At 39.8% G+C, this 24,931-nt stretch overlaps 1 protein-coding gene across 1 annotated transcript in view; it reads left to right on the forward strand.

Annotated features, from left to right (window-relative positions):
- LOC124135985 overlaps positions 1-24,931 on the forward strand; it is an 81,257-nt gene that overhangs the window by 9,049 nt on the left and 47,277 nt on the right. The window contains exons 2-16 of the mRNA XM_046501720.2: positions 2,353-2,433; positions 3,333-3,611; positions 5,807-5,886; positions 6,924-6,982; positions 9,084-9,265; positions 10,453-10,525; positions 10,842-10,846; positions 11,182-11,202; positions 12,098-12,234; positions 13,418-13,592; positions 15,071-15,213; positions 15,863-16,076; positions 18,921-19,171; positions 20,883-21,102; positions 22,015-22,278. Of these exons, the coding sequence (XP_046357676.2) occupies positions 2,353-2,433; positions 3,333-3,611; positions 5,807-5,886; positions 6,924-6,982; positions 9,084-9,265; positions 10,453-10,525; positions 10,842-10,846; positions 11,182-11,202; positions 12,098-12,234; positions 13,418-13,592; positions 15,071-15,213; positions 15,863-16,076; positions 18,921-19,171; positions 20,883-21,102; positions 22,015-22,278 (2,184 nt within the window). The remainder of the gene's footprint in view (positions 1-2,352; positions 2,434-3,332; positions 3,612-5,806; positions 5,887-6,923; positions 6,983-9,083; positions 9,266-10,452; positions 10,526-10,841; positions 10,847-11,181; positions 11,203-12,097; positions 12,235-13,417; positions 13,593-15,070; positions 15,214-15,862; positions 16,077-18,920; positions 19,172-20,882; positions 21,103-22,014; positions 22,279-24,931) is intronic.

Raw genomic sequence — 24,931 nt, forward strand, 5'->3', positions numbered from 1 at the left:
CTCAATTGCGTAGATCGATGCACCAGTCTTGAATAATTTACAGACAGCCGTCATACAGCTGGAATATTGCTGTGTTAAACAAAAAACAAATTATATCTGATGGACATAGATGCGAACATGCCTATGCCTACGTTAAACAATAAACAAACAAAAACTTCAAGAGAAATAACACATCACTGCTCCAAGTATCTGCGGTCATTGCATTGAAGTATTCTGAGAGTCAGTAAATCTTCATCACCAAATAATGTTTCAGATGCCCCATGGCCCGACCTTCTTAAACACAAGTAAACGGAGCAGTGTTGCTTGTGTTCCGCCCCGTGAAGATCCGGGGTAGAATAGATCTTCAGCAACCCATGCTTGCCGCAAAAGGCGACTATGCTTGTCGTAAGATGCGACTAATGGGATCGGGTGGTCTGGCTTGCTGACTTTGTTGATGCATGTCATCGTCCCCAAGTGCGTAGATCGATGCTCATGATACCATTCGCCGGATTGTCTGGTCTAGACTCGATTATTTACAGACTGCCGTCATATAGCTGGAATACTGCTGAGTGCGGCGTTAAACAACAAACCAACCAAGCTGAGTGTTGCGCTAAACAACAAAGAAACAAAAGATTGTGTTCACTGTGAAGTCTCAAACTCCTCCAGAGATCTGGCTCTCTCGTCCTAATTTGATGCATGTGCGCAATGTACTCTGAAACAACAGCACACACAGCACATTGAAACTGGAGGCCACACATACTCCGCCTCATATGGGTGCGTGTTTCGACTTAAACATATTTTTATATTCAATAATTGAATCTGGATTGGTAAACAATCGATTGTCTGACTTATGTTAATACCGCTCCAGTACAGAGTAACAGAAACAAAATTATATTTATCAAGTAATATTGATACATGTTGGTTTTGTATATGTATGTTAAAGCAGAACAAAAACACGTGATCAACAGTTTGGTGCGGTTGATGGAAAGGCGTCATTAATAAAAGCAAGACTATTTAATACTTAATACGTGTCTTAAAGTATGACTTAAATCTTAAGTTATCACATTAGTGCAAATCTACCAGAACGTTGGATGTACACATGGACCGAATTCAATATATCTAAATTGACAGATTTCATAAAGCACTAAATTTTAATTTAAACCTGTCAAATAGAAAAACGAATCGTTTCATAAAATATTGTATATAGGGCATGTGACAATATAATACAATATATCCACTGATACACTCCATAATGGAGTCCCGTGAAGATCCGGGGTAGAATTGGTCTTCAGCAACCCATGCTTGCCGTAAAAGGCGACTATGCTTGTCGTAAGAGGCGACTAAAGGGATCGGGTGGTCAGGCTCGCATGGGTCGATGCTGATGTCATCGATCCCAAGTGCGTAGATCGATGCTTATGATATCAATCACTGGATTGACTGGTCCAGACTCGATTATGTACAGACCGCCGTCATATAGCTGGAATATTGAGTTCGGCTTTAAACAACAAACAAACAAAACCATAAAGGGAATTTCATCATATTCCTGTAGCCTCTTCTCAAGGTTTAGGAATGTTTTCTGTGCCATGGGAACATCTTTCATCTTTCTTGCAGACATCAACCAGTTCCTATTTGCCAGATTTAAGCGAGTCGTGTACTGGAAGGCTTTCTCTTACGAACAGTGCTTGAAGAATTACTGATTTGAGTCACGGTGACGCTGCTATACAGATCTATTCACTGTGCGTCACCAAGACCCTGTTTCTCGAGTCTTAGGAATGTTTTCGGTGCCATGGGAACATCTTTGTCAGTTTTGCAGACATTGCGCAGTACCTGTTTGTCTGACTTAAAGCGAGACGTGTTAGTGGAAGGCTTTACCTTAGGAACAATGCTTGAAGAATTACGGGGGTGGGATGGGGATAGATAGCACCTCTGTGATGATTCACATTACTGATGTGAGTCACGGTGACGCTGCTATAGAGATCTACTTCCTGCCGTGCGTCATCAAGACCCCTTCCTTCAATATTACGTAGGGTTTGATGTGCCAAATGACAGAATACCCACTTGTTGTTGTAAACGGGACGAAGAGGTCCTAATTTAACTGGGGCCACATGCACAAAGTGCTCTCAGCGCTACGACTATCATAAGTGTCTATGTTACTGTATGCTAGTGACGATCGTCGTAGGGCAACGGTCGCTTTGTGCTCGTACATGTCTAAGATCATGCCATGCCATGCCAACATGTTATGCGCTTTTGTTCCCTTGGTGACTGGAGTATAGTCACCGACCCTGCCTTTTCGACATCTCGGATCCGACTCTGAAGTGCCTGAATTCCTGTTGTTCTAAAATTTCCGTCGATCAGATGTACTTTTATTTGCAGGAACTTCCTGGTTACTGACCTATGTTGTCGTCACTGCTGTCGCGGTGCTGGTAACTACATCTCCTCCAGTGGTCAAGATGGGTCAGTATTATTTTAACGTATTTCCCTACATGTGAAGATGAGGCGAAATGGGGTTTAATGTCGCGTCCAAGATTACTTGTATAGCGACGTGCATGCACGCGTTTGTGGCTGCTTGTACAAGCCCGGACTGATGCCGATTTATAGTGCTAGATCACTGAGATACCATGCCGCAGTTGTAACGTGAATACCCCACTCAGACACACTATACTGACTCCGAGTCGATCAGAGAGAGTACCATCTTTTAACGTCTTTTTGGTATGACGCAGCACGGGATTGAACCCCGGACCTTCCGCTCTCCGGGCGGACTTTCTACCACTAGACCACGGAGGCGGTCCTTCCTCTACATGTACAAAGGGGTAAAACATAGAATACTATTTAAATCAATTTCAGTTTAAAACAAAATTCGGCAGTGAAAGGTTTGATAAGGAACCGGTCATTTTTTATAGGGGAGAAAAATGACAGCGAAAGATGGGGGCGCGTGACAAAAATGTCAGATCTGTTTTTACGGAAGCCTTTCAGGGCCATCTGCTTTTTTTTTCTCTTGAAATTCCCAATACTAAGTATTGTTCGCTCTTTTTCAAATCATGTCTTTACAATCTTGTCAAATTTGACATACATCGATCTCTATAATATATTTTCAGTCCCTAACCTGACCTTCAGAATACAGAATTTTGCAGTCATCATGTCTTTAATGTCAAGGCTATTTATTTTCGGCCAGTAGGTTGGGGAATACAGTTTCGGAAAACAAATTATAGCCCAGTTTAAGTAAGTCTATGTGACTGTGGTTCAACTATACCTATCTTTGAGGACATCGCGAGAGCCGGGAAAAGCTGATACTGGAATGACCATAAATAATTTAGTTTCCATGTTTTTTTCCAAATTACGTTTTTATTTTTCAGTCAGTGGCCTCGAAAATGAATCTATTGACGATTTACTGGAACAAGAACTTCTATTGCGAGTGTCACCTCCGTTTAACACCACGCGACATCGCCCAAAGTTGCATACGACAAATAACGCGCCGCCTACTGGTCGTAGTGTTCGTCCAATGAAGAGAACGTTAAAAGAATTCAACTTGGAGGATGATTTGCTAATTCCTATTGGCCGAGAGAGCCTCTCCAGAGAGAGACGACAAGTAGTTGTCGACCCCGACGAAGGATCGGGGACGCCGGCAAATATAGGTTTGTTTCAACTTCACGTGACCTAAATTTTGAAGAGATTCACTAACACATGAAGAGTATAGGGTATATTTCCCCATTTGCTCCTCGATTTTGAAAAGTTGATAACTGCGATATGACGTCATTTCCGGTTCCAGAAGCGTTCCAAATCAGTATAGCAAGAATACTTGTTTCAGATAATAGGATTTATGAATCCGACGTGGCAGCAGGTTATTTTATATGTCAATCATGGTCATTTCTAACAAATTGTAGAATGAGATCACATTAAAACCGTGATTAATTAACACGGTGTGATGATATGAGGCCACAGTGCTATCGGTGGTTTTCAAACAATGAACAATGAAAACATGTACCTCCACACGAAAATCAGCACGAAGCAAAACTTTGCCCCTTTGATTAAGGTGTTAGAATGACCAAATTTAATCATAACTAAAGGATGCCACTGGTGATGGAAAGAGAATGGTGTACGTATATATATATATATATGTGTGTGTGTGTGTGTGTGTGTGTGTTTGTGTTTGTCAGTATGTAATTTCAGATTTTCATAATTCACAAATGGCATAGATTTAAATATTCTTTCAAGACGTTTGGGAATCCATTAATATCAATGATAGGAGTGCTATATATGCAATATCACTTAAAGGGCAAGTTCACACGGAAATGAACCTATTTTTCTTGTACTTTTTCCACATTAAAAGTGTTAACCTAGAAGTGTCATAGACAAAAATATAAAAATATCACAATTAATCAACATATTTTTCGCATTAAAACGATTTATATTTTTCACATTTACCAAGTGTTCTATTTCCACAACAAAAACACCATGGCTTATGCCCCTTGCAATATGACGTCATTGGTGCCAATTGATAAACATTATGACGTCATCATGCTTTGTTAGAGCCGCTTCACGTGGTGTAGGTCTAGGTGTGTGATTCTAGCGTCTCAGATGCCAGCCAGCATAGTGTTATGCTGAGTCACCACTGCGCCGGAGTGTGTCGTAGGCCATGTTGTTTTACCGCAAACTGGTACTTGATATCTTTTGCGTTGAGAATAGACAGGGACCCAGTTGAATTGGCACCAATTAAGTCATAATCTAAGGGGGATAACTCAGGCCTGTTTAGCTCGAAAAACGAAGGCCTCATAACGGCATATCATTTTCACACTATTGTGAGCTTCCTACTTTCACTGTGAAAAAAAATGATTGTATATTTTCAAACACAGATACTAATTTATTCTAAAATTGCGTTTTGTTTAGAAAAAGAAAGAAAGTGATTTTTGCGTGTACACTTCCCCTTTAAGTCGTTTGTCTTGTGTTATATTTGATGTGGACTAAAATGAAAGAGGAATTCCAGCATGGGTGTAGGCAATAATAGATTCATATGTGGTGACACATGGTCTTGTGTACAGTGCACAGGTCACAACCAGGTGAAGCAAAGCAGAGAGTATGTGGATAGGTGACTGAGGTTTTGGGGCTTCTGTTCTGACCCACACTGAAGCACATGTTACATATGGTATCATCTTAGACAAGTGACTTTGTTCAAAATATGCCTCTGTTCACCCAGCAGTGAATGGGTACCCGGTAGGATGAGATGGTAATGTGACTTAACCTTCTAGGCAAGCTTGGGTTGTTTAGGGAAAAACACCACAAGAAACAGCAGGTTCACAGTTCCACCATTCCAGCAATATTCCAGCTGTATTCCAGCAATATTCCAGCTCTAATTCAGCTGTATTCCAGCAATATTCCAGCTCTATTTCAGCTGTATTCCAGCTGTATTCCAGCTCCATTTTGATTTGTATTCCAGTTATATTCCAGCAATATACCAGCAATATTCTAGCTCTGTTTCAGCAATATTCGACTTCTATTCCAGCTCTATTCCAGCAATATTCCAGCTCTATTCCAGTAATTTTCCAGCTCTATTCCAGCAATATTCCAGCTCTATCACACCAGCTTATAACTAAACGTGGATGATCTAGACAAACCAGTTGTTGATAACTTGTTTGATATGAGCAGTGTCCCGTCAAGCCTCAGAAACCTATTTTAATTTCCTCATCTCTTTCTAGTATTATAGATTGCTGGGGATGTATTCTAACCAGGGTCATAGGAAGTAAATATGATCTTATTGACATGTCTATCGGATGCACCTTGTTTTATTTACCATGACTTAATGCTTTGAAAGTGTTAATTGTGTTTATTTCAGTGACGGCGACTGTGACACTGGACCTGGCGTATGACCCACTAGCCGACTACTCCGCCCTCAAGTCAGCTGCGGAGGTAGCGGTGAGCAAACATTTGTGTTCACCCAGTCACTCAAGGTTCAGACCCATGTCTTCCCCCACAGGATCGGGGAGACTGGGTATAGATGGAACAATTTTAACATTTTGAGTGAATAAGCAAAACAAATTCACAAGACTAGCACTGTTAAGTATTCTTCATGACACAGTTATGGCAGGGACACACTTTTGCAGTGAATACACACAGAAATAACGCCTCTTTAAATTTTTTTTAGCCTAAAACAATGTCGACATTAGACTGTTCCAGCATACTCAATGTATGTGTGTGTTGAAACACCCCATTGGGCAAATTAAAACTTGTCCTGAAAATATAACTACAAAAGTAATGAAATATTTCAAAGCAACAAAATATGAAATTCTACAAGTAGCATTCACTGATTTGCTGAAAAGAGCCTATGTGTGTAACTCAGTTGTTTCAGATTCCCGTGAAGATCCGGGGTAGAATAGGTCTTCAGCAACCCATGCTTGCCATAAAAGGCGACTATGCTTGTTTTAAGAGACGACTAATGGGGTCGGGTGGTCAGGCTCGCTGACTTGGTTGATGAATGTCATCATGTCCGAATTGCGTAGATCGAAGTTCCTGATGTCAATCACTTTGTGCAGCCTTTTGGAAGCGAAGAGCAGGGTGCCTGTCGCCAAATTTGGCCCTTTTACCCAGACAGGGTCACAGTTACTCCCCTTTGACCACAAACTTTACCACCTGGAATAAAATCTATTGAATTGTCTACCTTTGACCATGACTTAAACTTTGTAGCGTGGTTGGTTGCGTGTCACAAATTGCGTTGATCGATGCACCAGTCTTGATTATTTACAGACAGCCGTCAAATAGCTGGAATATTGCTGTGTACGGCGTTAAACAACAAACAAATTGTATCTGATGGACATAGATGCGAGCATGCCTATCAAATATAGGTCATAAACATTACCATTAACTAAAAACAGACACTGCATCCTTCACTGACTGGCCCAAGCGAGTCACTCTGATGACATTATTTTCATTACCAATCTCCATTTTAATTTCAGCTGTTGCAAAAGTACCTTCAAGCTGATTTGGCATTCCTTGGCGTATCGGCAGCCATAATGTAAGTTTGTTGACTTGTAGAGATGGACAGACTGACTCTAACAATGACTGTTGGGAAGTCCAGTCCCTTGACTAAGGTGCAGCAATTTGCTTTGCAGTGTTGTGTCCCTTAGTCATGCCAGAATCCGGTGATCGTGAGTTTGAATCCCAACTTTGCCCTGATTATGATTGTTGGTTTGTGCTCATGGATTTCACTTGGATTCTACTAAAAAACGGTTAAGGACCATGGCATGTTAGATTAACTATAGAAATACTAAAGTACTATGAATTATGGGTACTATGGGTGGTCCTTAACATTTTTTTAGTTGCATACATGTCTGATTTTCATAAATGACACACTGTAGAAGAGTAAAAAAAAAAATCTTTTCATGAATTTTATAGACTCAGTCAAAGGCCGATATTTGGGCCCAAGTCTACAGCAAATGGGGTAAAAATTCCCAAATGGGAATTAAAGCTTTTCCATCTGATGTTAATGTAGTTATAACTTCTGATGTTAATGTTGTTATAACTTCTGATGTTAATGTTGGATAACTTCTGATGTTAATATAGGTTATAAGTTCTGCTGTTAATGTTGTTATAACTTCTGATGTTAATGTTGTTATAACTTCTGATGTTAATGTAGTTATAACTTCTGATGTTAATGTTGTTATAACTTCTGATATTAATATAGTTATAACTTCTGATGTTAATGTAGTTATAACTTCTGATGTTAATGTTGTTATAACTTCTGAAGTTAATGTAGTTATAACTTCTGATGTTAATGTTGTTATAACTTCTGATGTTAATGTAGTATAACTTCTGATGTTAATGTTGTTATAACTTCTGATGTTAATGTAGTATAACTTCTGATGTTAATGTTGTTATAACTTCTGATGTTAATGTAGTTATAACTTCTGATGTTAATGTTGTTATAACTTCTGCTGTTAATGTAGTATAACTTCTGATGTTAATGTTGTTATAACTTCTGAAGTTAATGTAGTTATAACTTCTGATGTTAATGTTGTTTTAACTTCTGATGTTAATGTTGTTATAACTTCTGATGTTAATGTCGTATAACTTCTGCTGTTAATGTCGTATACCTTCTGATGTTAATGTAGTATAACTTCTGATGTTAATGTAGTATAACTTCTGATGTTAATGTCGTATACCTTCTAATGTTAATGTTGTATAACTTCTGATGTTAATGTTGTATACCTTCTGATGTTAATGTAGTATAACTTCTGATGTTAATGTAGTTATAACTTCTGATGTTAATGTAGTTATAACTTCTGATGTTAATATAGGTATAACTTCTGATGTTAATGTAGTATAACTTCTGATGTTAATATAGTTATAACTTCTGATGTTAATGTTGTTATAACTTCTTATGTTAATGTAGGTATAACTTCTGCTGTTAATGTTGTTATAACTTCTGCTGTTAATGTTGTTATAACTTCTGCTGTTAATGTAGTTATAACTTCTGATGTTAATGTTGTTATAACTTCTGAAGTTAATGTAGTTATAACTTCTGATGTTAATGTTGTTATAACTTCTGAAGTTAATGTAGTTATAACTTCTGATGTTAATGTGTCATAAACTTCTGTGATGGCTTGGTCAAGATGGCTTATATTTTACAAATAAAGGACCAATAAAGAGAAAATGGTTTAAGCCTCTGAAAGCCATTTAGAAGTGATACACATAAGGAAGAGAATTTACGGATGTCAACTTCTTTATTATGAGGAACACAATGTTTCGGAGTATATTCTTACTCCTTCATCATTCACCTGATGGAGGAGTAAGCAAAAACACTGAAACGTTTTGTTCCTCATAATAAAGAAGTTGACATCCATAAATTCTCTTCCAAAAATAGTTTAGTTTTACACATTTGCATTGAATATCATGGTAAGATACCTCTGAAATTTAGAAAACAAGAAATTAAAAAGGTATGCTTACAAACACTGGTTTGCCTGGCCCAGTGTCGAGTTTTACAGGCTAAAGTGGAATGGTTTTAGCTTTGGAGTACAACATTCCTCACACACTATGTGGGGAATCAAACCCAGGCTGTTGGTGTGACGAGTGAACACTTTAACCACTACTCCACTAGGCTATCCCTCTCACTGCAGGGACAACGGAGGCAAGGTGCAGGTGACCCACACTGTCCAGTTCATTGACCGAGATGACCGGGTGCTGGTGGCCTATGCGTTGAAGAAGTACGTTCTCCAGGAGGGGATGTTGGCAGCTTTAGGACCGGCATCTGCACCCATCACCACAGACCCCACCGTCTTCAACGCTGCAGGAACGGAAAGTGAGCCTGCAGAATACTAGTTTTTGACACATGAATTGTTTGTTGTATTATCGAAACTGCATTATCAATACCATCTACACTGACAGTTTATGAAGGTAATTAAATAAATCTTCTTTGAATCTTGAACATGGTAAAGATTGATAAATTGATATGTGGTATTGTATTTTAGGATAATGATTATGTCTCCCCCACCAAAGGGAGGGGAAACATACTGTGGTTGGCTTAGTTCCAATTGTCATTGACGTTGGCCTTGGCGTCAGGGTCCTGTCCTATCCCGAGCCATAACTTGACAACTATTAAATGTTTTTCAGCACAGTTTGGCATGTGCATTGCTCATCAGCTTAACTTGTGCCTTTTGCTATTTTGAATTTTTCTAAATTTTATTTGTTTATGTTTCCATGCTAACAATTTTGACTAAGTCACAAATGATTGAGGTTTGTTTCCGACCCATACCTTGAAAAAGGCTCAACATAAACATATGGTTTCAAGGAATTTTGTTGCTCGTAGAGGTAGTCAATGCTAGCAACACATGGAACAGATTTATCATTACGTGTACACAAGGAGAGAAACTTATATTTGGTGAAATACCAATGAGTCTGTGTGACGACAGCAGATCTGCCTTACAACTTGATTGAGTATGGTTTTACTCCGCTTTTAGCAATATAACAGCAATATCATGGCAGAGCACACGAGAAATGAGTGCCCATGTGGGGAATCGAACCCAGGCCTTCTGCGTGATGAGTGAATGCTTTAGCCACAAGGCTACCCCACTGCCGCTTCCCTCTTACGAATGGGTTCAGTATGGTAACTATGTGACCAGCTTGCCATTGTACACGCTAAGATCGCTTTATTCAATGGCACCCAGGGTTAATTATGTCATCAGAAGCAGATGATGCAGGATTTTAACGACATAGACTCCCAGTTTTGAAGTCAAGTAAAACCGTGTGATGTCATATGAAACACAAAGACATCATGATGTCTGTACAGGCAGGCTAAGCTGGTCCATGGCTCCCTATGCGAGTTGTCGACTTGTGATAGGAGAGACAGGGCTAGCTTACAGGCAGGCAGGCCAACTTCCTTGGGTTTTACAAGCTGGCTAACCAGATGGGCGGACTTATGGGTAATGATAATCTCATCCATGATCCATGAATCTTTAATTAGTTCCCAACACTTGTGTACTTCTTCAGGGCCAGCCGTCTGTTTTGTGTGCCCAGCAACTAGGCCCTGTGCCCTAGGAGTGGACGGACTCTACAGCTGTGGGTGGGTCATCACGTCTTACTTGTTACGCTAGCATGTGGTAAAACAAACCATAGTATCATATCCCTTTTTCTTTCAATGCCTGTGACCCAACCAGTTGTGCTATGTCTCTGTTGATGTCCGTGACCCAACCTGTTGTTACTTTAGAGTGTGGTAAAAACATGTGTTGGACTATACCTCACTTATCATGTATATATGATTAAGAAAACGGTTCAATTCCTGTTTGTGTAAACTCTAAAAGAGTGTCTGGTTGAGTTTTGTTTTATGTCGCTTGTAGAAATATTTGTAATATAGTAACATGTGTCTGTTTCTCTTACAGATCTTGTGAGTATTCAGTTACATCGGAGAGACAGAAGACACCTACATCCGGAATTACCAACAAAACACTAAACCTATTTGAGGAATTATTTTATTGTAGATAAATAATTTATATATTTTCACCCTTGTTACGAAGAAGGTATGTGTGGCAGAATGATGTTAATGTGTCTGTCCTTCTTATAATTAAGTGCTGAAGTAACAAGGTATAGGGTATTAAAAATCTTCATTTTTTATTATTTATTTGTTGAAATCACAGTAAATCAGTTCTGTGGATCCGTAATGCAAAACAAATAATAGGTCTGGCCTTAAACTATTTAACAATATGACTTTCTTTATTTCAGTTTCAACAGCTTCTAGCTCGGGTATGTTCACATTTTGAAGCCAACACATGAGGCTATAAGAATTCACATTTCCAGTTTCTGGAAGTCATCTAGACTAACATCTACTCTCTGAAATGAACATATTTTACAGAAAAAAACAGTTGTTAAATTATAGTTATAAAATGTAATAAAGAGGAGCCCAGAGACTTTCTTCATTTTCTGCAGTAATCTAGACTTGCCTAACATTATAGACTTGAATGGGCTGTATTGGATATATTTGTTCCAGGGTCTGTATGACAGACTAGAAGTTATCATGTGTGTCAATTGTTGTCTGTTGGAGTATAACATATAATGGGACTGGGCTCCATTCCACAAAGCCATCGTAATGCTGCGGCTGTCGTAAGTCTATGTTAAAGTACGAGAGTTACGATCGTCTTGGCGCTACGATCGCTTTGTGGATCGGGGCCCTGCTCATGCCCATGACTCAATGACAAATTTTAAATATATAGTTCATATTTTTAACACTCATCACTTTCAATAGTGTAAATAACCATATATTAAGCCCCCAGTGATAGAATTGGGCTTCAGCAACCTATGCTTGTCGTAAGAGCCGAAAAACGGGATTGGGTGATCTGACTTGGTTCATGTTTCATATCATATCCTAATTGCATAGATTGATGCTCATGATGTCAGTTACTGGATTATCTGGTCCAGACTCAATACATGAACAGACCTCTTCAGATAGGTAAAATATTGCTGAGCGTGACATTAACAAACAAACAAGAAAACAAAATGCTCAAAACATATATGAAGACTGCGACTTGGGTAAAATCCCAGGCTGTGGATATGATGGCCTGTGGCTGTAACTACATCAGTAATGGTATACACTGGTTAGATACACTGTGTAAGTATTTGCATGGGATTGTTTCCTCCACAGAGTTGTTCCCCTGGGGGTTCTCCGTGTGTGATGACAAACTTCCTAAACTCCTCCCAATCTCATTCGATGTCGTCTCCAGCCTCCTCCCGATTGACACAGGATTTCCTCTTGGTGCAACCACTCAGACAACCTTGGCTGTAAGTTGTTTTGATGTTTCTCAGAAAGGGGACTTAAATATTAGCTTTTTGCAGCTCACCTTGTCATTGTTTGGTTCAAGGACCTCCTCCATGGTCTAGTGGATAGAGTGGATGGTCGGTGGTTCGATCCCTGGCCTCATCATTCCAAAAGATGTTAAAAAGATGGAACTTGTTGTTACCCTGCCTGGTGCACGGCATTAAGGGCTAAAACAAGGACTGGTTGGCTCAGAGTCAGTATACTGTATCAGTGTGTATGACATAATTGTAGACAATTTTCATGTGAAGAAAACACAATTAATGATCCTGCAATCCCTTTTTATTTGTATGAATGTATCTGTAGGGCTCAGGTCTATGGTCGGACCCTGATCCATGGCGGATTCCCATATCTGTGGCAGATTCCACAATAAGGGGGGATATTGGCGTATACTCCGATCTATTGCAGATTCCGTATATGGGGTAGATACTAGTGTATATTCATATCTATGGCAGATTATTATATTAAAACTTCGCAGTTTCTATTGCACTAAATGTTGTATGGATTCATATATAATGGCAGACTTTCGATGATCAAGGTTGTGATTTCTCTGGATTATTTTTATCATTTCCCCTTTGGAACAGCATGGTCAGTGTAGGGATTGCATATCGGTACTTATCTTATAAAGGTGCCCCGAAGTTTCATTGTAGAAATAACTTTCTAAAACTTTCCGCACCATCCTTTCATTTGCAAGAGATGATAAAATCCTGACTATATTCATGCTTGCCAACTTCAAATTTGGAGCCTTTATAAGAGGAACTTCTTGGATTTTGGAAAAATCATTTAAAATTGATCTGCCGGCATGAATCCCCATAAGAAAACCTTCATTTTCTATAGTGTCTGGCTCCATCGTTTCGACTGATCACTGTGTCTGTTGGTAATGGAGGTTAAATATACATGACGTCATCAGAGGCAAGGAGTCTTGACATCATCTCAAGCATGACATGTAACAATTGAACTGATTGTCCGTTCACGGATAATACATCATACATAACTTATCATAATAAACATGACGTCATAGAACAATGAAAATATGCCATGGATTAGAGTCCCGCCATAATCTCTAGATTTTGATGAAACATAAATGCATTAATTATTGAAGTGGTTTAATCAAACTCCCTCACTCACCCATATTCATCTTGTATTCAGGTAGGTGACAACGGTGGCGTGAGTTTCGGCACACCCTACAACCCAAACACGTTAACGGACATTGTGAATGCCATATCACCCATACTGTGTGCATACTGCGCTGATGGGGATCTCCGGAACACAAGAAGTTCTGCCAATGTGTTCTACCAGACTTACCCTCTTGGAAAAGCTGAGTGTATGTCTTTTGTCATATCAACTTAATAAGAGACGGAAAAGTGTTTTCTTGCCGCACAACAACATATCATATGGTTAATGTCTTTTGGATAATGTCTTTTGTTCAAAGCATTAAAATTAAGAAATAACTTCAGGATCAAACTGAATTCATGGAATTGTACAGCTGTAAGGGGTTAAATCTCACTATAATTAAATATTGTCTTTGTTGTCATTTTCTTTTTGAGAGAATGGCTTATTAAATACTGTATTTCCGTGTGTATAGTGGGCACTTGAGTGTAATACGCACACGCACACACACACACACACACACACACACACACACACACACACACACACACATTCTTGAGGCCAAGTTGAAGGAACATTTGCTATTTGTTATTGATGTTAGCTACTCTTTTGGCTTCTGAAGCTATTTAAGTTACCATTTGTCAAATGGCCATTTGGTCCGAGGTGCTTCAACTTGCTGTGCAGAGTTACATCCCTTAGCATGCTCGTTCCACCCGTGACGAACAGGTCTGGTTGTTGATGAAATATAGTGATAGCTAAATAGACAGATTTTTTATTCATGCCTGATTGTCTTTAAATGTAATATCCAGTTATGTATGACTTTAATAATCTCATACCAACTTTGACTGGAGTAGGTCCGATAGTTTTTCAGATTTTGTAGTAAACTTCGGTACCTTAAATTACCTTCCAGACTATAAGTTATGCTTGATAAACAGTGGTGAACTTACGTTAAATCTAGTCAGCCCTGGTTGTCAGAAATGTGTTAACCTCAGTTCGCTCAAATTGTAATAATGAAACACATTGTACAGATTTGCCTAAATGATAATCCTGTCAGCATCATCCTGAGTGTGCTCCTTGGTTTCACTAAGTCGGACATCCTCTGCAGTCTAGTAGGTAGAGCATCTGCCCAGAGAGGGGAAGGTCGTAAAGAGGTGGAACTTGTTGTTACCCTGCCTGGTGCTCTGCATTACTGGGATAAATCAAGCTAAAGGACTGATCGGCACAGAGTCAGAATAATGTGTCTGAGTGGGGTCCCTATGTAAAGCTGCATCATGGTGTGGTCTCGCACTATATATCAGCATTTAGTCCGGACCAGTACAAGCAGACAAACACTATGGTGTATGCATGTTGCCGTATTAGTGCAATAATTTTCACCTCACCTCACCTAATAAGCTCAACAAATTGGGCCTGGATCTCTCTTGGCTTTTCTTTATGACAGACTGTGAAAGAACTGAAAGACTATTTGCATTGGTATTAAACCCAAACTCACCCACTCATTTTGTTTAATTTTGTTACATATTAACTCTTTTACATATTAAGTAACTTTCTAAACTAATTTTATTTGAAAGTTTACAATCCACCAAAAGTCTTAATAAAAAATCACTCAAGACAGAAAGAGAATGTATTTTGATGTTGGCCTGAGTTAATTAAATTATATGTGTCTATGATGATTGATGTATGCTCTGTTTGTAGCTATACCCATCTTGGAGAGGGCAACGACAGAGGTGCGGACACACACAGCCAACTCGGATTACGTGGCATCATGGGCGGCAGTTGTCACCTGGGACGGCCTCCCAGACTTTGATTCCACTGGCCAGACCATGCCTAATCCAGAGGCAAGCACAGGCTCGTTGATTAGCCTGATGAATGAATGATGTTTTGAATTTTAGCTCACCTGACTGAAGTCAAGTGAGCTTAAATTGTGGGAGGTTATCTGTCATTAACTGACTTGACTCTGAAACTGCAAGACCTATTAAGCAGAAACTTTGTATGTGTGATCCCAGCTGTTGTGTCACAAGAAGTGCTCACAGAATTTGAATCTGATCTTAAACATGGCCACCATGGATAATGCTTCCAGAACAATACTCACAAACTTTGTGACCAACCATGAGAAAAGGGACCTTATGGGTGAAAAATCACAGTTTGCCTTTTCATTATATTTTAAAACTACATCATCCTTTGGAGCAGAAAAATATTATTCACAAGCTTCAATTCATATTTATTTCAGAGATACATGACATCACACATGGTATCTTCACTGAAGTAAGTTGACGTCAAACGTCTTTTTGACATTATAACACAATTGTATCCTTGCTCTCATGAGGTCCCTTTTCCCCTAGTGGGTCACATTTCTTGTTGAAAGTTTGAAAAAATCTTGTAGGCTTACCTGTCACACGAGATAAAAGTTGGTCTTGCCATGTTAATTAATAAATGTGTGTTAAAAAATGTTTCTACCTGGACTTACATGGTAGGTTGTGTTGACAGAGGAACACGTTCCAGGCAGTGCTGAGTACCGACGGTGTGGAGTCCTACTGGCAGATCTTCTACGGTGACATGCAGTGGGTAGCGAATGAGAGACAGCTGTCGGTGCTGGGGTTTCAACCCACGACAGGAGTCAACCCCCTCAATGCCTTCTCCCGGACTACAGGATCACTTGCTTCACAGCCCACACAGATGGACATGGTTCTGGGAAACACAGGTAACTGAGGATAAAATGGCCATATAAGCAAGATCAGATTACAGAGAGCAGAGTTTTTTTGTTCTCCTTGTGCAGGCTGCAGTTAAGAATTAACAGATAAACTGGCTGCACCACATACTTAACCAGAAGATATGATCTCAGACAATGTTAGTTTACTCATCATATGATACGACACAGTTGTAGTGAGTGAGTAAGTATGGTTTAACGCCGCTTTAACAGTATTGCAGTTATATCGCGGCATGTCAGCTTAATGTGGGAGGAAAGCCTGGAGTGATGCAGGTCTCAGACGTTTACCACTTCAGTGAAACCCACGAGCACGGGTATGGTGCCGACAAACCTAGAAACATAATCAGGGCGAACCGGGATTTGAACCCACAATCATAGGTTTCTGGCGTGCCCAAGGGACGCAACTCTGCACAGCGAATCTCGGGGCCTTAGACAACTGGGCCACCCGTGTCCCCCGACACAGTTGTATCTCCTGCCTCAAAGTGGGGCATCTGTTCTGGGACACATTTTCTCCAAAAGCTATTTAAGTTAGAGAAATGAAATTTTACACACAAATATAACTGGTCATGATCTTAAATGAGTTTGAAAATTGGTGTCTTAAATCTATTTTGTACAGAGTTATGGCCGTTGCTCCATGCTTTTCAACAAAATGCATACTGTGTAAAATGGGGTCGTTTTCTCAGAAACTACTGAAGTTACATGAATGAAATGTTTGCATGCTTATGAGAGATACTTGTCAAGACTGAGTTCGAAAATTGGTGCTGTATTATTTTTTTACAGAGTTATGGCCTTTGCTCCATGCTTATCAACTAAGTGCATAGTGTCTGCAATGGGGGACAAGTTTTCTCAGAAACTACTAAAGTTAGCTTATCTAAGAAAAACATGTCAAGACTGAGTTCGAGAATTGGTGCCATAAATTATTTTTGCCAGATAAGGGGCATTTTGTGTGTATTAATTTTTCTTGTTTAATCATTTTTTTCTGATGACATAACGTGACCCTATCTCTTAACAAGGCTGAACTGGAGTCTTTTTTTATAGTTTATATCCATGATATATGAACAAACAAAATTCTAATGTGCCACATGGGGATAGTGATAGCGCTGTTTTCTTGTTTAATATTACACTAAGCAGTGTCATGTGAGAATTAAGTGAAAGGGCACTCTCAGCACAGGAAAAGGCTCAAAATAGATCCATCAAATTATTGTCGTAATGTATTGTAACATTTTTTAAATTTAAAAACAGAAGGCAAATATTTCATAATGTTTCCATGGTAACCACACAGTAACTTATACCAACCATTTTAGTTTGAGAGCAGTGAGTTTATGAAGTTTAAACAACAGTAAATAATATTCCAGTGTCCTGACTGCCCTTTGCACCAAGCAAACAGCTGGTAGCATGAGCCCTAAGTATAACCATGACGATGATGTTACTCTGTTGTTGCTGCAGTTGATTCCAATACAGGAATTTACTGTCCTTTCAGAACATGCATTTTAATCAAATAAAACTGACACAGCTATACACTGTATATCATCATATTATTGCGAGCATGAAATGAATGTGAAAAATGGAAATGCCCCTTGCTTGCATAAATATGGTGACACATATTTTTCTGGACATATTGGAGTATATTGTCGTGCCAGATTCAATGATATATGGCTGCCAACAATGATATATAACAAAGCTCACAATAAACAATACGACTGAGTGCTAGAATTCAACAGTACTCCTTATCAAGTTCCGTACAAAGGGTCGTCGGTTTACACAAGTTGAAAAGCGTCTTTGTTGAGGTAATCTAATGACTCATGAATTCTTTTTAGAAACTGCCAACCTACTTTGTGAACTTGTCAGATAAAGCAAAAGCAGTCATGAATACGTAACACTCTTGTCTGTAATCAAAGGATCTAAGTCCTATAACAACTCATAGGACACCTGTACAATCTTCATCACGGACCCGATCTATCTCAATGGCAGGGCTACTTGCATTAGTTTCATCACACATTTTAGACAGGGGTCGACACTCGATTTGGTTTAATTTCATGATTTATAGCAGGTCATGATGCAAAATTATAGAGAAATTATGTATCAACTATGACTTGGTTTAAGTCGGAGAAATCCTAAAATCTGTTAAATTGATTCCAGAAGTACAATAAACAAATGCTCATGATTTCTCCATTTCAGAATAAATAAATTGCAAGTGATACTGTGGCATTTCATTGCCTAACCAAGCAATTCTTTTTGTGTTTATGTTTGTATAAGCCTAAAACAAATTAGGCCATGATTTACGAATGGAATGCTGTTTTGGTATTGACTGATTATGGACTGAGCAAGGTTTGTGTTGCATTATTGCACAGAATGATGTCAGGACTTTGTATCTTTGTCTAAAGTTATATTTGTGTTAATGAATAGAAGTGTGAAGTTACTATAGTTGACATATTTATTTATAAGAACTGACTTCAATATATGTTTTTGTTTATGGAGTTATATTGAATGTAGGGATCCGGAAATATTTTTTTGCCAATCGGACATTTGCATTTGGCCACGCCCACCTCATATCTGAGGTGTTGAATGTTCAACGCATGAATAAAAGAAAAAACTCAAGTGCCTCTTTCATAACATATACACATGATATACATACAATTTATCATCAATTCAATGACACAGATCTAATATATACAATTTCTACCAATCAGGATCTTGGTTTTACTAACTTGGCTATGGAACGGTTTCGATTGTAAAGCTGTCAGTTTCGTCTATACTTGGGGTATGTCCTTGTCATCTGCTGCCCTAATGGATACCTAACCAAAAAATACTCTCGTCATATTCATCATACATTTCTAGGTCAGAATGGTGTTTGGTTATTCAAGACTGGTATGGTTGCCGAGACAAACCCATCATCTCGACAGTGCCGGGAATGGTACATCAGAAACTACCCACTGAAGTCAACATTTGTTCAGCGGGCTGCAGTGTTACCTCTTTGTCCCTGTACACTGGATCACATGTTGACAATGGGGATATATTTCCAAATTACGAAAAGCCCTACTTTGTATTGTGCCGAGCTTATCAAAGATGGTGTGAATCAAGACAGCAAGGTATGAAATTCTAATGATAACAGTTGTGTTTTTTAAAGTTTCAAAGTTAGTATATTTTACACACCACAATTTCAGGAAACTGAGAGAAGATTTTTTATGTCACTTTTAGCAATGCAATGCCATTACAGGTCAAGAAAGAACAACCTTTCAACCAACCAATCCGAGTGAATGAAATCGTAAAGTGAAAGTCTGAATGTGGTTTCTGACCATGGAACCTCAAAATGGTTAACCCTGGGCTTAATGTACTACTGATTTTGAATGCTAGACATTAGGGCTGGGACGGGTAACTCGGGTACTCGGGTCGGTAGGGTACTGAGAAGGATCCAGGTACCCACGGAACTACCCGGACCCGTGGTTGGTCATGTGATATGTTGTTTAATGACAAAAAGGGTCTTGAACTATATGGTTACACTACAAGTCACTAATGTTTGCATTTCTTTCTGACTTTTATAATGAACCCAGACTTTTATATGTTTGAATAAAGATAAAACTTCAGTCAACTTCATTGTATGCATCACCAGATCATTTTATATGTGTACCTAAATACATTTTGTACAGGGCTACAGTCAAACTATTTCCAATCTGACATTTTGTACCTGTCTCTTGAGACCTACAGCTGGTACCCGGGTAGGGTCGGGTAATAGGTGGGTAGGTAATCGGGTAGTAAATTTGGACTTGTCCCAGCCCTAGTAGACATCATCAGTCTCTTGCTACATTTGGAAGAGCATTTGAAATGGAAGAGACTTTCCATAACCTTTGAGAAATACTGCCATACAATCTCCACCATCTGTTAGACATTCCAGAATTTTCTTTCCTACATTTTTTCAAATTTTCAATCAATTAACTTTCAAACTGTAGTCTGGAATGGAAGTCATCGTTTTGAAGCCACTGCCGTAAAGCTCAAGAAAGCTGCTTTCTGATTGGCTAATGTCGACTTCCTGTTTGTCATTTAATGGAATGTTTACAGATCTTTGGTGTAGCGAAAGCAATCACGAATATTTCATTTTAATGAGATTGGAAACTTGTGTAGTCAGTTGGCCATAGTATAGTCCCACGTTGATTATGCATTCCACAAACTTAGCTCTGTATGACTTTTGTAAATCTCATTCTTTAACATAAGTGAGGTGAGGTGAAATGGGGTTTAACGTCATGTCCAAGATTATTGCACTTATATAGCAACGTTCATGCACGTGTGTGTGTGGCTTTTACTAGTCTGGACTGATGCCGATTTATAGTACTAGCCCACAGAGATACCATGTTGCAGTTTAACATGGATACCCCACTCAGACAAAGTATACTGACCCCAAGCCAACCAGTCCTTGTTTAATGCCGAGCGCCAGGCAGGGTAACAACAAGTACCATCTTTTAACGTCTTTTGGTAAGACACGGCTGGGGATCAAACCCAGACCTTTCGCTCTCCAGGTGCATGCTCTACCAATAGACCACGGAGGCGGTCTCTTTTACATAGACTTACACCAACAACAGTGCTGAAATTGTAAGAGTGAATATTATCTTACCCTATTTTTTATCAGGGGGTGAAATTCTCTAGTGTCAGGATGATTCTCCCTTGTGAATTTGAACCCATACGTGTGTATTTAATCCTATCCTATACTATACTCTAGAGTAAAACTTCCCCCGGGATAATATTGCTTGCTTACAAAATCACTTGGAACAAGGACCATCTTTCATGATACATGATTTCTTCCTGAAGTCATGCTGCTACAACATCGCATCCAGAGGCCTGGGGTCAGATCAGCCCTTCTCAGGCAACTACTACCGCTACGGTTCCTTCTCCAACTACCACGGCCACGTAATGGAGGACCTTTTACCACTCCAGCAGTGCTGTATAGACTCCCCCAGTCTGTGTCCCCTGTTCCAAGAGCTTCGGCCCACCATCACCAGCTGTCTGCCACAGCCAGCCCAGAGGAGAAGTCAGTTGTTTGATTTGGATTATTTGTTTGGGTTAATTTTATTTTCAGCGGGCTTCATTTAAGTTGTAAAGGGAAGTAACTCTTTGTTATTGTTTGTGTCGCTATGTGCAGGAGACTGTGCTATGAGCGGGGCACCATGGAGGTTATAAAATGGTAATGAATCCATTAAAAACAAAACTTCAGTAACTGAGAAGTAAGACATTATTAAACTGACCGTTTATTTACATTTTTGTGTCTAATATTAGTATATTTCATAGACATTTCTGCATTGTATTGCAGTCAATCAAGCTGCCAGCGCTATGTCTATGACATCACACAGGAATGCAATGATGTTATGATACAGTTAGGAAATCTTAAAGGTTACAATAAACTATGTTTATAACAAACACGCTTATAACAAACTAACGGATAAAACACACCTATTTTTAGTTCCCCGCCATTTGCTGTATATATACTTATAACAAACTGACGGATAGAACAAACTTATTTTTTAGTCCCGGACATTTGTTGTATATATGCTTCATATATATGTATATGGTTATAATGAACTAAAATTTAGTGGTCCCTTAGAGTTCGTTATAACTGTAGTTTTCTGTATACTATATCCTCCAGTGGTCAGAATGTGCTCGGATCTGAGTTTCAAGTTACAAAACGACATTCCATTAACAGGGTCAGTGCTGGTTGTTATGCAGAGGGGCCTTGGGATGGTGTGTCTTTAAGACAGATAATGGAGGTCATATTACCAAGCAAAAAACACTGTGTAACAAAGTATGTAGTGTTTTCAGTAGATTCGTAGACTTGGTACCTGTAAAACCAAACACATTTATTTTAACCATGAACAGACTTGCTATTATTTCCTTACCCTCACTAAGACCTGCATTCAGTGAAAATGGGGAGCATGTTTCTTTGCAGTTGGATGTTTTGGTGACCCCCATTTCACAACTTTCGATGGACGGGATTTCTCTTTTAATGGTCTGGGAGAGTACACTCTGTTCACACTGGACTATAAACCTCAGGGGTTTAAGTTTGTTCTCCAGTGCCGGACTGAGGTAGCTGTTCGAGCAGATGCATCAACATCCAAGGCTACTGTTTTCACAGCCTTTGCAGGGAAACAGTTTGGATTTGCTCCTACAGATGGTGGGAGCTTCCACATAGAGATGAACGGTAACAAGACAAGTAAGTTATCATGGCTGACACTCGACCAGCAACAAGACGAGTAGGTTATCATGGCTGACACTTAAACAGCAACAAGACGAGTAGGTTATCATGGCTGACACTTAAACAGCAACATGACAAGTAGGTTATCATGGCTGACACTTGACCAGCAACAAGACAAGTAGGTTATCATGGCTGACACTTGACCAGCAACAAGACAAATAGGTTATCATGGCTGACACTTGAACAGCAACAAGACAAGTAGGTTATCATGGCTGACACTTGACCAGCAACATGACGAGTAGGTTATCATGGCTGACACTTGACCAGCAACAAGACAAGTAGGTTATCATGGCTGACACTTGACCAGCAACAAGACAAGTAGGTTATCATGGCTGACACTTGTCCAGCAACAAGACAAGTACGTTATCATGGCTGACACTTGACCAGCAACAAGACAAGTAGGTTATCATGGCTGACACTCGACCAACAAGACAAGTAGGTTATCATGGCTGACACTTGAACAGCAACAAGACAAGTAGGTTATCATGGCTGACACTTGACCAGCAACATGACGAGTAGGTTATCATGGCTGACAATTGACCAGCAACAAGACAAGTAGGTTATCATGTCTGACACTTGACCAGCAACAAGACAAGTAGGTTATCATGTCTGACACTTGACCAGCAACAAGACAAGTAGGTTATCATGTCTGACACTTGACCAGCAACATGACGAGTAGGTTATCATGGCTGACACTTGACCAGCAACAAGACAAGTAGGTTATCATGGCTGACACTTGACCAGCAACAAGACAAGTAGGTTATCATGGCTGACACTTGTCCAGCAACAAGACAAGTAGGTTATCATGGCTGACACTTGACCAGCAACAAGACAAATAGGTTATCATGTCTGACACTTGACCAGCAACAAGACAAGTAGGTTATCATGTCTGACACTTGACCAGCAACAAGACAAGTAGGTTATCATGTCTGACACTTGACCAGCAACATGACGAGTAGGTTATCATGGCTGACACTCGACCAACAAGACAAGTAGGTTATCATGGCTGACACTTGAACAGCAACAAGACAAGTAGGTTATCATGGCTGATACTTGACCAGCAACATGACGAGTAGGTTATCATGGCTGACACTTGTCCAGCAACAAGACAAGTAGGTTATCATGGCTGACACTTGACCAGCAACAAGACAAGTAGGTTATCATAGCTGACACTTGACCAGCAACAAGACAAGTAGGTTATCATGGCTGACACTTGACCAGCAACAAGACGAGTAGGTTATCATGGCTGACACTTGACCAGCAACATGACGAGTAGGTTATCAAGGCTGACACTTGACCAGCAACAAGACAAGTAGGTTATCATGTCTGACACTTGACCAGCAACAAGACAAGTAGGTTATCATGGCTGACACTTGTCCAGCAACAAGACAAGTACGTTATCATGTCTGACACTCGACCAGCAACAAGACAAGTAGGTTATCATGGCTGACACTTGACCAGCAACAAGACAAGAAGGTTATCATGTCTGACACTTGACCAGCAACAAGACAAGTAGGTTATCATGTCTGACACTCCACCAGCAACAAGACAAGTACGTTATCATGGCTGACTCTCCACCAGCAACAAGACAAGTAGGTTATGTCTGACACTCCACCAGCAACAAGACAAGTAGGTTATCATGTCTGACACTTGTCCAGCAACAAGACAAGTAGGTTATCATGGCTGACACTTGTCCAGCAACAAGACAAGTACGTTATCATGGCTGACACTTGACCAGCAACAAGACAAGTAGGTTATCATGGCTGACACTTGTCCAGCAACAAGACAAGTAGGTTATCATGGCTGACACTTGACCAGCAACAAGACAAGTAGGTTATCATAGCTGACACTTGACCAGCAACAAGACAAGTAGGTTATCATAGCTGACACTTGTCCAGCAACAAGACAAGTAGGTTATCATGGCTGACACTTGACCAGCAACAAGACAAGTAGGTTATCATAGCTGACACTTGACCAGCAACAAGACAAGTAGGTTATCATAGCTGACACTTGACCAGCAACAAGACGAGTAGGTTATCAAGGCTGACACTTGACCAGCAACAAGACAAGTAGGTTATCATGTCTGACACTTGACCAGCAACAAGACAAGTAGGTTATCATGGCTGACACTTGTCCAGCAACAAGAGAAGTATGTTATCATGGCTGACACTCGACCAGCAACAAGACAAGTAGGTTATCATGGCTGACACTTGACCAGCAACAAGACAAGAAGGTTATCATGTCTGACACTTGACCAGCAACAAGACAAGTAGGTTATCATGTCTGACACTCCACCAGCAACAAGACAAGTACGTTATCATGGCTGACACTCCACCAGCAACAAGACAAGTAGGTTATGTCTGACACTTGACCAGCAACAAGACAAGCAGGTTCTCATGTCTGACACTTGGCCAGCAACAAGACAAGTAGGTTATCATGTCTGACACTTGACCAGCAACAAGACAAGAAGGTTATCATGGCTGACACTCCACCAGCAACAAGACAAGTAGGTTATGTCTGACACTTGACCAGCAACAAGACAAGTAGGTTATCATGGCTGACACTTGACCAGCAACAAGACAAGTAGGTTATCATGTCTGACACTTGACCA

This window comes from Haliotis rufescens, unplaced genomic scaffold, assembly GCF_023055435.1.
Source record: "Haliotis rufescens isolate VD_foot unplaced genomic scaffold, xgHalRufe1.0.p SCAF_4, whole genome shotgun sequence".
NCBI classification, from domain to species: Eukaryota; Metazoa; Mollusca; class Gastropoda; order Lepetellida; family Haliotidae; genus Haliotis; species Haliotis rufescens.